This window comes from Anolis carolinensis, chromosome 1, assembly GCF_035594765.1.
Source record: "Anolis carolinensis isolate JA03-04 chromosome 1, rAnoCar3.1.pri, whole genome shotgun sequence".
In the NCBI taxonomy this organism is placed as follows: Eukaryota; Metazoa; Chordata; class Lepidosauria; order Squamata; family Dactyloidae; genus Anolis; species Anolis carolinensis.
In genome coordinates this window covers 86880180-86895529 of record NC_085841.1, presented here as the reverse complement: position 1 = coordinate 86895529, position 15350 = coordinate 86880180, and the positions used below count along the sequence as shown (strand labels likewise).

At 40.2% G+C, this 15350-nt stretch overlaps 1 protein-coding gene across 1 annotated transcript in view; it reads right to left on the bottom strand.

The window, feature by feature from the left end:
* Positions 1-14877, bottom strand: part of stx7 (syntaxin 7) — a 52836-nt gene extending 37959 nt beyond the window's left edge. The window contains exons 1-2 of the mRNA XM_062978557.1: positions 14722-14877; positions 3492-3630 (exon numbers count right to left, since the gene is read on the bottom strand). Of these exons, the coding sequence (XP_062834627.1) occupies positions 3492-3576 (85 nt within the window). The 5' untranslated portion in view covers positions 3577-3630; positions 14722-14877. The remainder of the gene's footprint in view (positions 1-3491; positions 3631-14721) is intronic.
* Between the last annotated feature and the right edge of the window lie 473 nt (positions 14878-15350).

The following is a 15350-nucleotide window of genomic DNA, read 5'->3' as shown; positions in this document are numbered from 1 at the left end:
CAATGTCCTGAGCAGGACTACAAGGCCCATGGGTCATCACACTTACACACCCCAAAAGTCACAGGCTTTATATGTGCTGCCCTAAAAACTGGCCTGGATTTATACTGAAGTCCTTTACTCATCACACAGACCTAACATATAAGATGCATAAAGCTACTGTCACATTAAAGGGAAGCAAGTCTGTCTTGTTTAGTAATAAGTATTCAAAGCATTAAAGAAGAGTACTACAACAGTGATGACATCCTCCATGTGGGCTGATATTTCTCAAGGGAAACTCCTAGTACCATCACCCATAAAGAATGCTAATAGAGAAATTTAATTTAACCTGAAATGCTTCACCTTGATGCTGATTATGCTACCAAGGTCAGAAAGATTACAATGTTGACAGAGTTTCAGAGGCCTCCGCCTTTCTAGCAGAGATTCATTCACCCTTTCATTAGTCAAGGACTCTTCAGGCTTCAGAATTCCTACATTGGAAAGGGGCAGGTCTCAAATGGTGAGAAGTGAAAAAGATCAAGAGAAGCTGCTTGGCCATTTCAGTTTCTAAATACAATACATAAACAACTTAACTAAATTGAAACAAACGTATGGAAGAAAGAACTTCAACCCTGATCTCAGCTGAAGAAGTATTCAACAGTGCTGAGGTACATTCTGAATGACGTGCCCATACTGATATTTGCCACAACTATTCTCCTAAGGAAGGAAAGAGTCCAAAAACACAGACTATTACAGTGGTTCTCAACCTGGAGTCGCCAGATGTTTTTGGCCTTCAACGCCCAGAAATCCTAATAGCTGGTAAACTGACCAAAAACATCTGGGGACCCCAGGTTGAGAACCACTGGACTATTGTGTTGATCCACTCTAACAACCAGCATTATCAAGTTTTTGCTCCATGAGGATCAAGTAAGCTAGTATCCTATTTATAACTATGACATCCTGAAAATACCAGAAATTCTTCCTGACAATACTTTATTGCTTGGGCAATTCACTTCCTCTAAGGCTAAGGTGTGGATTGCAGCTAAACTCTGAAGAAATGACAAATCAGGTGACATCACTGTCCCCAGCTGATAAAAAAACTTCCAACCCTTTTAACTCTGGTTTCACTACCTCCCTGGAAGAGCTCACATGCTTCACTGATATGTTAACAAAAGAAGTAGATGCCATACTTTTGGCCAAACTCCATCAGATTGTGGTCTACTATGGCCCTTCTACACAAAGCAAAGTACATAATACCCACAGCACAAAACAAATGAGTACTCAGTGTAATATACTGTAGCTCAGCAACTGTAGCAGTGCCCTTATTTTTGCTTCAAAACTCAAAAAAAAATTCCCTCCAGCAAGTTTGCTAGAAAATCTGCTATGGATAGTTAGGACTAATTTTCCAACACTTCTCAAGCTGACTTTGACTTATGGCAACCCCATGAATGAGAGACCCTCAGATTACTCTTTTGTCAATAGCTCTGCTTAAGTCTTGCAGACTTGGGGCATCTGTGATTTCCTTGATTGAATCCATCTATATGTAATGCAGGCTTCTTCTTTCCCCACTGCATTCTACTTTATGTGTGCATATATGTCTTTGAGTTGCCTTGACATATGTATATATATATTGACATATGATAATCTTGGTTTTTCTCCATTTTCTCCCTCTGAAATATAACCTACATTAGGGGTCCCCAAACATTTTCAGCAGAGGGCTGGTCCACAATCTTTCAGACTGTTGAGGGGCCGAAAAAAAATACAAACAAATTCCTACGCATACTGCACATGTCTTATTTGTAGTGCAACAACAACAACGAAAGAACAATACAAATACAATATTTAAAAATGAAAACAATTTTAACCAACATAAACCTATTAGGATTTCAATGGAAAGTGTGGGCCTGCTACTAGCCAATGAGATAGTCAAGTTAATTAGGATTGTTGTTGTGTGTGCCTTCAAGTCATGTCAGACTTTGGCCGAGCCTAAGTCTAAAATTAATTATTTATTTACCGCATTTATTTACTATATTTATATCCCACCCTCTCACCTCGAAGGGGACTCAGAGCAGCTGTATGTATATATAATATATTATATTATTAGCATAACACAATATAAGCATTATATATTACTATATTGAACTATACCACTATACTATTATGTAATATCGAATGTATAACATATAATTAATATTATTATATGGTATTACTATTAGTATTATATTGTATAACATAAGATTATTATCAATATTATATGTATATACAATATATTATATTATTAAAACTGATATAAAATATTATATTATAAAACTGAGGGCGGGGGCCAGGTAAATGGCCTTGGAGGGCCGCATCCGGCCCCCGGGCCTTAGTTTGGGGACCCCTGACCTACATCATCTGTTTTAACTATAAGCTACTTAACACCGTCTAACTTGAATTCCAAAATATGGATTGTTGAAAGGCATCCATTTGTGTTAACCCTTTCTCATATGAAGTTACATAATAAGTAATAACCAAATACTTAACTGAAACTATTTTTGTTTCAATTCAATTTTCCCCCAGATTTTTTAGCTCATAAAGTTAATGATACACCAGCATTTACACCAAATATGGTGAATTAATAGTAAATGGTATTTACATTCAGGAGAAAAATACAAGTGAAGATGCCCAAAAGAAAAGAAATACAATATACAGTTTGAAACAGTTAAGTTTCTCAAGCCCACCAAACAAAGTATCCAGAAAAGAATCCAGAAGTGACACTCTGCCCTTCAATTCCACAAGAATTGGTTTACACTGATAAGGGTATCTAAACCACAAGCATGTTTAGCAGATAAAACTGAGTTACAACATGCATGTGCAAATGGTGCACTGCTAACTTCCTATAATTTGGAGGTTACAGATTTACAGATTTCCTGCCCCATTAGGGAAAAAAGTCTGTGCAACCATTACAATTTTCAGAAGTGCTACTGTACTAACGTTATTTTCTCCTAAGAGAAGACTAACATGCCTGTTTGTCTTCAATGCGTTTTTTACAATTGTGTGTATTTAAATCAGTTGCCAGATTCCCTCTACAATAGGCAACATCTAGAAATGAGATTTGAAAACTACATATACAGGGTACATGACCCACAAAACATTTTTTTAATTTTTTTTAATTTTGGGAGCATATCTTTCCACAGCTAGCAATTTCATACAGTATTCTTCTAATACAAAATGAGTGAACAAGGTAAGTGAAGCATTCTTGACTCAAGCCTTCAGTGCCCTGAATACATACTTCAGATAAGATTGTCAAGATGTATAATTTGTGGCTAACTGCCCAGCCCTCAGCAGAAGAGTCTGACATTGAAACAGTGTTTTGCTAGCAGAATCAAAAATGGTAAAAATGAAACAAAATTTCTATTTGCACAATCTCTTGAGATAGTGTCTCTTAAATATACCTTCTAATTTAGTCTCAGAGTAATGTATAGGAACACGGTTAATTTGAACAGTTTAGATTTTGAACAGTTTAAATAACTTACTGCATTGTGTGATTTTCTGGATATTAGATGTTATGCGTTGTGCTAACTGGTTAGGATCTGCAGTGGTTCCTCCATTGTACTCCATGGCTGATTATAATGCCACTAAGCTCATAAGCAGAAGGTTCACTAATAACACCACCTGAAAGGAGAAGACAGATAAGAACTTTCACGCAGTGGGGGATCACATTCAAAAGTCACAAATATGCAAACTACCAGTATCAACCAACCATTTCGCATGACACTGTGGTACCTACCCACTTCCCCAATGTGGCAACACCAGATGCTTTAGATTTTCATGCATATTAGCTCTAGTCAGCACTCAATCATCAGTGCTATAGTCCAAAATATTTGAAAAACACCACTTCAGGAAAGGCTATATTATATCAATCTGGATTTTGGAAGGGTTAATATTGTTTTTGTTGTGTGCCTTCAAGTTGCTTCTGACTTATGGTGATACTTTTAGGGAGTTTTCTTGACATTTGTTTAGAAGGAGCTTGTGTTTGTCTTCCTCTCAAGTGGGATTCCAAACCCTGATTTCCAGAGCTGTAGTCCAATACTCAAACTGCTATACCATGTGGCTCTCGGCAGATGTGTAAGTTGCCTCATGACTTGTGGTAACCCCAGAAATTTCTAAGGTAAGGGTACTCAGAGGTGGAGGTTTTTTTCTACTTTTCCCCTCTAAGAAATAACTGACATCACCTGATATTCACTGAAGGCTTTGAAGGCAATTAAAGTCTTCTGCTGGATTCTATTCAGAAATAAATTAGTAATACTGAAAAATAGGGCAGGGGTATAGAAAGCAACAGAAGCCTAAGGTTGCCATATACAGACATATGTGAAAAAAATAAACATTTCCTACAAGTAAAGCAAATGTTCTAGATCACCATCTTATTGGTCCCAGTGGCAGAATGGCTAAGATGAATTTAGACTGGGAAAATGAAGGCTGGAGTCTCTGCATAGGTGAGAACAGATTATGGACCTGTTACCATTTTTAAGCCTAAACTCATACCTGCTGCAAGGATAAAGGGGATAAGAAACATGTACTCCCCTTCACACTTCCCCATATCTTGGGGACATGTTCCCAGACTTCACACAGATACAAAAACTGTGAATAATAGTGAACCCTATTGAAATGAAACAACCTATGCTATTCTGACAAAGAATACTGTAGGTTGTGCTATAGTAGTGGTTCTTAACCTGGGGTCCCCAGGTGTTTTTGGCCTACAACTCCCAGAAATCCCAGCCAGTATACCAGCTGGTAGGATTTCTGGGAGTTGAAGGCCAAAAACATCTGGGACCCCAGGTTGAGAACCACTGTGCTAGAGGAACAAGAAAATGCCTACAAAAATATATTCTGTCTGACATGGATAATGAAACCCTGGATACTGGTCCCATGGAAGTGGGGGTGGTGCTGTAAGTAGTATTGATTTTGGGGTTGAGAATGGATTCAAAGGTTAAATCAAGAGCCAGTGGAAGCAGAAGGCAAGGTGATGATACTACCTTGTTCACTTGCTTTACAATTATGGCTGGAAAGCCTTACAGGTACATCTATTTAAGCTTCACTGAACTCTCTGGGGCTTTCTTTTCAATAAATATGTACAGAAGAGATGGAACATTTCAGAAGGTTCAGAAAACAATTTTGCTTCAAGGACTCTCCAATTGACCTTGCTTTAAAAAATCTGGATTTTTTTATGTTACAAAAAAGGGCAAAATAACAAAGTATTTTTAAGCTGAATTAGAAAGGACACATTTAGCTAAAACAGGACCCTGCAACTTTCTATAGAAAACTGTTGGTTCTAAAAGCTTATAAGAACAAGATTCTCCAAGTTTCAGAAAAAGGTAGCCACAAAAAACAGATGAAAGGCACATGCAGTCCAATGTCTGCCAATGCAGATGATTACATTATATCAAAACAGCATGCATATACCCTAATTACTCTAATACAATGCTCAACCTTTTTGGCTAATTTACATTGCCAAAATTAGGGTGCACATTAGATTTGTTTGATATCTTAGTGCTGAGCCTAAGTGAAAGGGGAAACTGCTTCAGGAAAACCTGGAACTCCTATTTGAGGGAGGTCATTTCATTTAATTGCCATGGCTCAATTCTATTCAATCTTGGGATTTGAAGTTTGGTGAGGCGTCCACATTCTTTGGCTGAGAATGCTGAAGGCCTTGTAAAACTACAGCCCCCTAGATTCCATAGCACTGAACCAAAGCTGTTAAAGTGGATTCATTCTACAGCAGATGCACCCCAAGGTATTCCTTTCAATTGCTGGAAGCTTTGGTATTCCTACACCTTTGTTTTTAAAGAAGGAATTCCAATCATACAACAACTGTAACACAAACTTTTTCTGGCCAAATTACAAAAAGTGCACTTTTTGCCACTGTGCATTACATTTGGCAGCAAATACTATTTTTGTTTTCCAGGTTTTGAAAATTGAGGTGTGCATTAGATTCAATGATGCATTAGACTTTAGTAAATAGTGGTATTTTCACACTATAGTCACCAACTGTGGGTATCTTTTGCAGCAATGTAGTCTTCTGCCTTAGAATTCTGAAGGTTGTAAATCACAAGTATAGAAGGCTTCACGTTACATCAGTTCCTCCATTCAACAAATGGATGGAGAAATTAAGATGTAATGGAAGAGACAAGGACAACCAGGGGCCCTTTCATACTGTACGGTTATACTTTTTATTGCATCCTATGGAATCCCAGAGTTTGTAGTTTTCTGAAGCACTACAAAGTTCTGCTGAGAATTCACACAAGCTCCTCCACATGAATTTAATAAGTCACCATCATGACAGTTAAAGAGGAATCATTGTGCTATAATTGTGTAGTGTGAAAAGGCACCAGGACCCAGTGCTCCATCCTCATGTAATCTGCCTCAAAAGTGATTTAAATATCAAATTGGGCCTATGTAGTATAGCTTTAGTCCAAAACATCTGGGACTGGAATGCAGGATACATCAGTTCTGTAATGGCAGCTCAAGCATATGTATTTTTAAGGAAATTCCACTAACTTTAGGGAGAGTTAGAGCCAAAGGGTGCAAGTGCCTTCACCTGTAGCCTCCAAATCAAAAAGTATAAAATTGTACCATGTCAGTTGGCTGACATTCAGATCAAAGTCATAAACATCCTGGGACTTTCCTGCTCTCCAAGACTTTGAGTAGGCATTAAGCCAGGTGCTTGTAGGAAGAAATGTGAAACAGAAAGCAAACTGGACACCTGTCTACTGTCATGATGCTTCAATTTGATCTGGGAGGGTGTAATCAAGGTGGATAGGAACTTCAAGGGTTACTGGTTTCTCCCCATCACCGAGCCATAACTTGTTACACCTCTTCAAATATTAAATATGCAAAGAACTCTTAAATAATGAGGCCCACTGACCTGGTAGCCATGGAGCTTTCTGCTAATGTATATCCATTCAATCTGTGGTCTACTAATGATGAACAAAGATCTCTATGACCTCTGTCTTCCACAGAACTGGAATCTTTGCTTCATGTTTCTATGAAAATCTTTTTATTTGTGTGTGGGTTCTTTCCACCCATGTGGAAATGTACAGTAAGTATGGGGAGTCACTTGATGCTAATGGTGGAATAAGCAGCACATTTCCAGCATTAATTACATGGAAAAGCTTGTGCCGTATCTTTTCTTAAAGGGGGCACAAAGCATGAAAGCACATTCATCTCTTCTAGTATGGAGTGTCTCTTTGTGGAAACCCATGACTGCCAACAACACAAGCAACTTTACTGAAGCATAACTACTGACATGAACAACTAATATTCCATCTGTGCCATTTTCTACTCAGATACAAAAAGCCAGTCAAACTTGGTAGAAATTAGAGCAAGTGGTCCTACATATAGCCATATCAAATCTAGTAGAAATTAAAGTAGGTGGCCCCACATACAGGCAACAATTCTGGTAACTTTCCGTTAAAGAAACTTTCACACTGCTATTTTTAAAGCCTCTTTCAATTCCTTTCACTGCAAAGTCAATTTTTTCACTGAGTGGGGCTTCCTCTTTCCCCCATTTTCAGTTTAAGATAATGTCTGTCACGACCCAGGCAGCAGAGCACCAATAACCATACACAGAGGCCAGAATCTATCTAATATCTTTATTAAGGAAATATGTAAAGTTAATAAAAGCAAGCGTATGAATTAGTCCAGGAGTAGACCTTTCAGGAAAGGTCAAAATTAGTCCAAAGAAGCAATGTCCAATATGAAATATTAAGGTCCAAAGTTGTAATCCAATAACCGAAACACTCACTTGCCAAGCAAGTGAGGGGAGATGACAAGGTCCTTAGTCCATGAACTTGAGCAAGGCTAGGAAATAACTTGATTCTTGAAACACAAGGCTTGATTCGAGGCAGCAAGGAAACGAGGAGCAAGAATAGGATCCGTGGAATTACTTGGCGAGGTCCGGAAAACAAGGCAAGATCCGGAGAGTAAAACAAGGCTGGAAACGAAGGCTTGAAATCGGGAACAAGGCTTGAAACAGGAACGAGGCTTGGAAACGGAGTAGCTGTCCACACACGCTACTCCGGTAGCTGACGAATTGACTCCGCAAGATCCCTTTGTGGGTAAAACACCTAAATAGGGTCCCGTTTTCCCGCCAAAGAGCAGTTCTCTGGAGAACCAGAAACGAAAGCTATTCTCTGAGTCCAGATGTGTGACTCCTTAAAGTTTCCCATGGAAAGCAGACTTAATCAGCTGAATGCTTAGCAGCTATCCTCGCACTCCTGCGAGAGGCCGCTTGAACTCCCCTCTGTTGTTTACAAAACTCATGGCGAGAAAACGTAGGAGATTTAGGTTCAGGGCTTGTTTGACAGACTTCTGGAAGACAAATCTCTTGCAGGTGCAAGGTTTCCAAATCTGGCTGGGAAAGTTCCAATTCTGACTGAAACGGTGAAAAACCCCAGTTTTCCTCTTCATCTAGCACAACAGTGCCAGGAACGGGACTACATGGCCCATGACTCATCACAATGTCTACCATGGTGACATTTGTTAAGTACCTCAAGCTTCACACAGTTTCACTTTCAGGAGGTTATTACACTCTTCAGAAAAAAAACCTGTTCACAAATACAGGTATGTTTCCCCTAAAATAAAAATAACTGCCCAACTTGAAACTTGCTTTAAAAAACATCTTAGTAGTAATCTCAACATAATAGTAAAGATAACCTGAAAGAAGCAAATCTGAACTACTCTTCCACAAATACATGTTAGTAAGCAAACTTCAGAATTCTTAGCATCAGTAAGGCATTGTTCAGGAGGATCTCATCTGAGAAATAGATAAAAGAAAAAGTGACGAATGGATCAATGTTATCTCAAAACCTTCTTTCTTAAGGCTGGCTCTCACCAGGAATACGCACCTGTGGCCTTCAAGTGTTTTTGGTTTCATCTCCCATCAGTGTCAATCTGCATAGTCAATTCTGGGGGAATTATGGAATTCACATTCCAGAAAACATCCAGATTACTCAACCCATAGAGTCAACTATCATAATATTATTGTCAAGCTCTAAATTTATTTTGAAATGGGAGAGATATTCCATGATCAAGTTCCATAATGGTATATGTGTGCCTTCAAATTACCTGACAATTTATGGTGATCCTATAATTTCTTTGGGTTTTCTTGGAGAAGGGATACTCATAGATTGTATACCATTGCTTCCTTCTTATGCTTGAATCAAAATAATCCAATGACTCCAGTTAAAAACTGTTGACAGTGACAGATTTAAAGGAATCTTTTAACACACAGTAAAAGTATCAGCATTTATTTAAACTGGGTAAGCAACAAGAAGAACCCTTATATAACATATACAGTATTAGATTGGTTATAGACAAAATTTCTTCTATTCATGGAAAGAATTGGAATCTTACAGTGTTTGGTAATCACTTCTGCATCCCCTTCACAACTTGACATGCTATGCTAGAAGGTGCCCCAAACCGTTCTAGAGGGTTATAATGTGAAATACGAATAAATTAAAATAGCCAAGCCTCCCTTCAAACAGCAATGCAATTCCCACAAATGGTTTCAGAATCCTCTGCAGCAGGCACTACTAACTTCAAAGTCAACAATCATATTCATTAAATTCTTTTAAGTATCAAATCTACCTGTGAAGAGGTTCCCAAACTAAATTTGGTTTGAGTTCAGAAACCATGTAATATTATCTGTGATATGCAGTAGAAAGAGATGGCTTTATTTAATATAATGGGAGATAATACAAAATAGGGCTTTCTTGGCTGTTCCACCCCAATTGTAAAAGGAGTGGTGCTAACATCAGTTAGTTTCTGGTGTCCAGGCATAGCGTTTTACTGAAGCCGCTGTGGACTTAGGGCCTCATCACACAGAAGGTACCTTCCAATTCTACATACTTCAAAGACACATCTCATAGATTCCATCAAATGACACACAACTCATTCCATGGGTTGTTTGTGGGACTTCCTTTCTTCAGCATATAAAAAGAGGTGGATTTGAAAGATGGGCTCCACTCATCTCTCTATGCTTAGAATGGGGTATTTTTCTGAGGGTGGCAAATGGTGCATTTGCACATTATCAATTTGTTTTATGACATTTCAGTGTGAGCAAGCATGTGGATGGTCTTTTCATGCTTCTTGGTGCTCCTTCTCTACATTACTCTTTGGACACAGAAAAGGACTGGTAAATAATTCTATCCTCCTTTAAAAAAATGTTGGTGTAACTGCGCAATTTTGAACTTTTGAAATTCTGTAATTCCACTAAAAAAAAAACCCTGTGGACAATGTAATGGGATGAGACAACAGCCACCTGACTGATGAGGAATGAAATGCATGATTTAACTAGAAAGGGGCATAGGTGCATCCTGTGTGATGGGGTGAGTAAATTATATCACACCATGGAACGCGATGGGAAGACGACTCTACCTCTCTCTTCACCAACCCCTGTGTGACTAGGTCCTTAATTTACTTGAAATGTACATGCATGATATGACTCCTTTTCCCATGAATGATTTGTCCCAGGACCCCCTATGGAGTCTTCAAACTGCAGATAACAGTGAAACCTATATTTTGACTATACCTGAGAACAAAGCATACTATAAAATTGCACTTAAGAACTTAGAGAGGCCCACAAACACTTGCTAAAGATGGGAGGATTGTATTTTGGGGGCATGGATAAGTATAACCACGAATATTGAATCCATAGATAAGAGGATTGTACTTAGGATATTTTTATTGCTGTAGCAATTTAAACTGCTTTAACGTTTATGTTACTATACTTTAACCAATTTAAGAAATTTTATTGGTTTAATGTAGAACTCTTATGTATTGTTTAGTGTATGCAATACTAAAATCCCATAATAAATGTATTTTAAAAAGTAATAACTATGTTTTAAATTATACGGTTTTCAACCAACTGGAGCTAAGCGATAGTCAATGACCTCCCTTCCAGCAAGCATTTATTGCTATTGTTGCTGCTGGGTGCCCTCAAGTCATTTCCGACCAATGGCCATCCTAAGGTGAACCCATCAAAGGGTTTTTCTTGGCAAGATTTGTTCAGAAGGCTACTGCCTTCTTTTGACGCTCTGAGCATGACTTGCCCAAGGTTTCATGGCTGAGTGGGGATATGAACCCTGATCTCTAGTCACACTTCAATACTCAAACCATTGCACCATACTTGCTCAGCTGTGCACATCTCCAAAAATTTCACACTACATCTTAATAAATTGGGGAAGTTGAAACTACATATGTGGCTCCTCATTACTGAGTGGTGGTGTTTGAGTTTGTTTTTAGAAAACTCAAAGAAGCATCAGGATGTTGCATGCTGAAAAAGAATAAATGCAGAGGAAAGAGGTGACCTGTTTTCTTCATTCTTTTGCCCTCAACTTAAGAATATAAGGCCTATCTACAAAATGGACAACCAAATGCCTATGGGAAGCCCTCAAGGTAGTTTTGACTGGTATTGCAACCTAGCAATTATACTGTATTCCAACAGCTCAACTCAGGACTGGAGGGAACACATACCCACCAAAAATAATATTCACTGCCAGCTTATTTTGTTTCAATTTGTCCAATGTTCTTCTAAAAAACTGCCATCACTATATCCTGTCGCAAAAATATCCATAGTTAACTACGTGCTGTGTGGAGAAATACAGGTTGAGCATCCCATATCTGAGATGCTTGGGACGAAAGGGGCTTTGGATTTTTTTTCTGGATTTTGGAATACAGTAGAGTCTCACTTATCCAAGCTAAACGGGCCGGCAGAAGCTTGGATAAGCGAATATCTTGGATAATAAGGAGGGATTAAGGAAAAGACTATTAAACATCAAATTAGGTTATGATTTTAAAAATTAGGCACCAAAACATCATGTTATACAACACATTTGACAGGAAAAGTAGTTCAATACACAGTAATGCTATGTAGTAATTACTGTATTTACGAATTTAGCACCAAAATAACACGATATATTGAAAACATTGACTACAAAAATGGCCTGGATTATCCAGAGGCTTGGATAAGCGAGGCTTGGATGAGTGAGACTCTACTGTACCTGTATTTGTATATATACATATGCAAAAAGATCTCTCAGAAATGAGATCGAAGCCTAAATGCTAAATTCATTTGTTTCACATATAACTTATACACACAGCCTTATACACAATATTTTATATATTTTTATGCACTGAAACAAAGTCTGTGTACACTGATCAGAAAGCAAAGGTGTCATTATCTCTGCCACCTACATGGCTGATTTTGGAGCATTTCATATTTTGAAATTCCAGATAAGGGATGCTCAATGCATACTTTATTAATCTCTAATTTGCAATCACTCCCAACCCCTTTTTTTCTTGCAGTAAAAGGAGAAAACATGCCGCAAACATTTTTTCCGGTATTTACCAGTAATAATAAAAATACTGAATCACAATCCATAATATGGAGTCCCCTTCTCTGGATGGCCATCTGTTGGGGTGCTTTGATTGTGTTTTCCTGCATGGCAGGGGGGTTGGACTGGATGGCCCTTGAAGTCTCTTCCAAGTCTATAATTCTATATAACTGGGGCCCCTTCTACACTGCCATATAAAATCCTGATTATCTGCTTTGAATTGGATTATATGGCAGTGTAAACTTATAGAACCTTCTTCAAAGCAGATAATATGGATTCTTTGGCAGTGTAGGAAGTGCCTGGGATAATCAACAGATATGTAAACCCCACTTGCATAGTTTTCCAACAGACCTCACAACCTCTGAGGATGCCTGCCATAGATGTGGGCCAAACATCAGGAGAGAATGCTTCTGGAACATGGTCATACAGCCTGGAAAACTCATAGCAACCCAGTGATTCTGTCCATGAAAGCCTTCAACAACAAATCAATGTATTGTTTTAACTGTTGTAGGCTGCTTTGTCTGTGGAAGGTCCAGGGTGGGAGAAAGAATTCTTGTCTGTTTGAGGAGAGTGTGAATGGTGCAGTTGGCCAGTTTGATTAGCACTGAATGGCCTTGCAGCTTCAAAATCTGGCTTATTCCTGCCTGGGGGAATCCTTTGTTGACTCAAACAGGCAAGAGTTCTTTCTCCCACCCTGGACCTTCCACACATATATAAACCCCACTTGCATAGTTTTCCAAACTCTGAGGATGCCTTCCATTGATGTGGGCGAAACGTCAGGAGAGAATGCTTCTGGAACATGGCTATACAGCCCAGAAAACTCACAGAAAACCAGTGATTCTGGCCATGAAAGCCTTCAACAACACAATAATAATAATAATAATAATAAGACTGTTGTGTGGTTTCTGGGCTGTAAGTCCATGTTCTAGCAATTCTCTGGAGATGCCAGATGTAAGGAAGCTTGCACATCCCCAACAACAACAACAAAACCCAATAATAATAATAATAATAATAATAACAATAATAATACAGTGTTCCTCACTTATTGCTGGTGTTAGGTTCCAGGACCACCTGTAATAAGTGAAAATCCGTGAAGTGGGGACGCTATATTTATTTTAATATTTATACATTATTTTGGTAGTTATACACTATTTTAGGTCTTTATCAACCAATCGTGTGTTGATAAATCACCTCCTTCTCCTCCCGTTGCCACTTGGGCTCCTTTTCTCTCCCTTTGGCTTCTCCTTCCTCCCTTCGTTAGGCTGTAAATTGTAAATTTTTATGATTTATAATAGCCTTTAGAGTTTATTGAAAAACCGCAAAACAGCGGGTCTGCAGAAAGTGAACCGCGAAGTAGTGAGGGAACATTGCAATAGGATTGTTGTATGTTTTCCGGGCTGTATGGCCATGTTCCAGAAGTATTCTCTCCTGACGTTTTGCCCACATCTGTGGCAGGCATCCTCAGAGGTTGTCCTCACAAACTCTGAGGATGCCTGCTACAGATGTGGGCGAAACGTCAGGAGAGAATACTTCTGGAACATGGCCTTACAGCCGAGAAAATATACAACAACCCTATAAACCCGGCCATGAAAGCCTTCGACAACACAATAATAGGTTGTTGTGTGGTTTCTGGACTGTATGGCCATGTTCTAGCAATTCTCTTAAGATGCCAGATGTAAGGAAGCCTGCACATCCTCAACAACAACAAAATACAACAACAACAACAATAATAATAGGGTGTTGTGCGGTTTCCGGGCTGTATGTCCATGTTCTAGCAATTCTCTGAAGATGCCAGATGTAAGGAAGCTTGCACATCCTCAACAACAACAAAACCCGAGCCCGTCCTTTGCAGATTCCCACCAGAAGGAATGCACAAGCAAGGCAGGGGCTGCCAACAACCACCATCACGTGCCCCGGCTGCCTTGCTTTGAGCGTGTGTCAGTCCTGCAAACACACCATGCCATTCCCCTTAATCCGACGATGTTGCGGGGTGCCTTGGGTGGAGGAGCTGTGATTCCTTATCACTGTCACATGATGGCTCCACCCAGAAGAAAGGGGGGGGGGAGCCACCAGGCGCCAGAAAGGAAGCCTTGTTTTCCATGGCTGGCATCATGTGCCACCCTTCCCGTTTCTCGGCAGGCTCTCCCATTCGCATACAATACACAGGGGCGTGTTGCTGCAGAGGAAAGGGAGGGAAGGGAAGACAGACAGGAATAAGGGAGAGAGGGGAAGGAGTGGCAGGTAGGGAGGGGAAAGACGGGAGGGGAAAAGCCCCCGCAGCCTTCTCCTAAGCGGGAGGGAAAAGGGGAAAGGAAGGAAGGAAGGAAGGAAAGAAGGAGGGCTCGGCCTGGCATTGCCCGCCCGCCCTTACCTCTCAGCCCCGCTCAGCAGCGCGTCCCCACCGGCGAGCCGGGTTCCGGGCTCCAGCTCTCTGACGCTCAGCTGATCAGGCCAGGCGGCCCCGCCCACTCGCCGCCGCACCAAGGGGAGAGGCCCCGCCCACTCCCGGCCTTTCCGCTGACTCCGCACAGCGCCGCCCCGCGATTGGAGGAGCCCTGCGGGGAGGATCTTGCAGTACCTTCTTTTCTCCGTCCGAAACCCTGTGGCTTCCGCCTGGGATTTGTAGTTCAGGGGAGGGGCCTTTGGAAGGCTCAGCCAGCCCAGAGAGGTGCAGGGCTTCCCTAGACTACAAGGCCCAGAATTCTGCGGGAAGGAGGCCGCCCCAGGACTTCAGCTGGGATGGATGCGTGCTCTTTGCCTTCCCTTCCAGCTCTAGAGTGATAAGGCGCTAATCCTAGGAGAGTCTCGCTGATCCAACCTTCGCGCCTCCAACGTTCTGTATTATCCAACGCAGTCTGCCTTTTAGTAGTCAATGTTTTTGTAGTCAATGTTTTCAATACACTGCGATGTTTTAGTGCTAAATTCGTAAGTACAGTAGAGTCTCGCTTATCTAACGTAAACGGGCCAGCAGAATGTTGGCTAAGCGAATATGTTGGATAA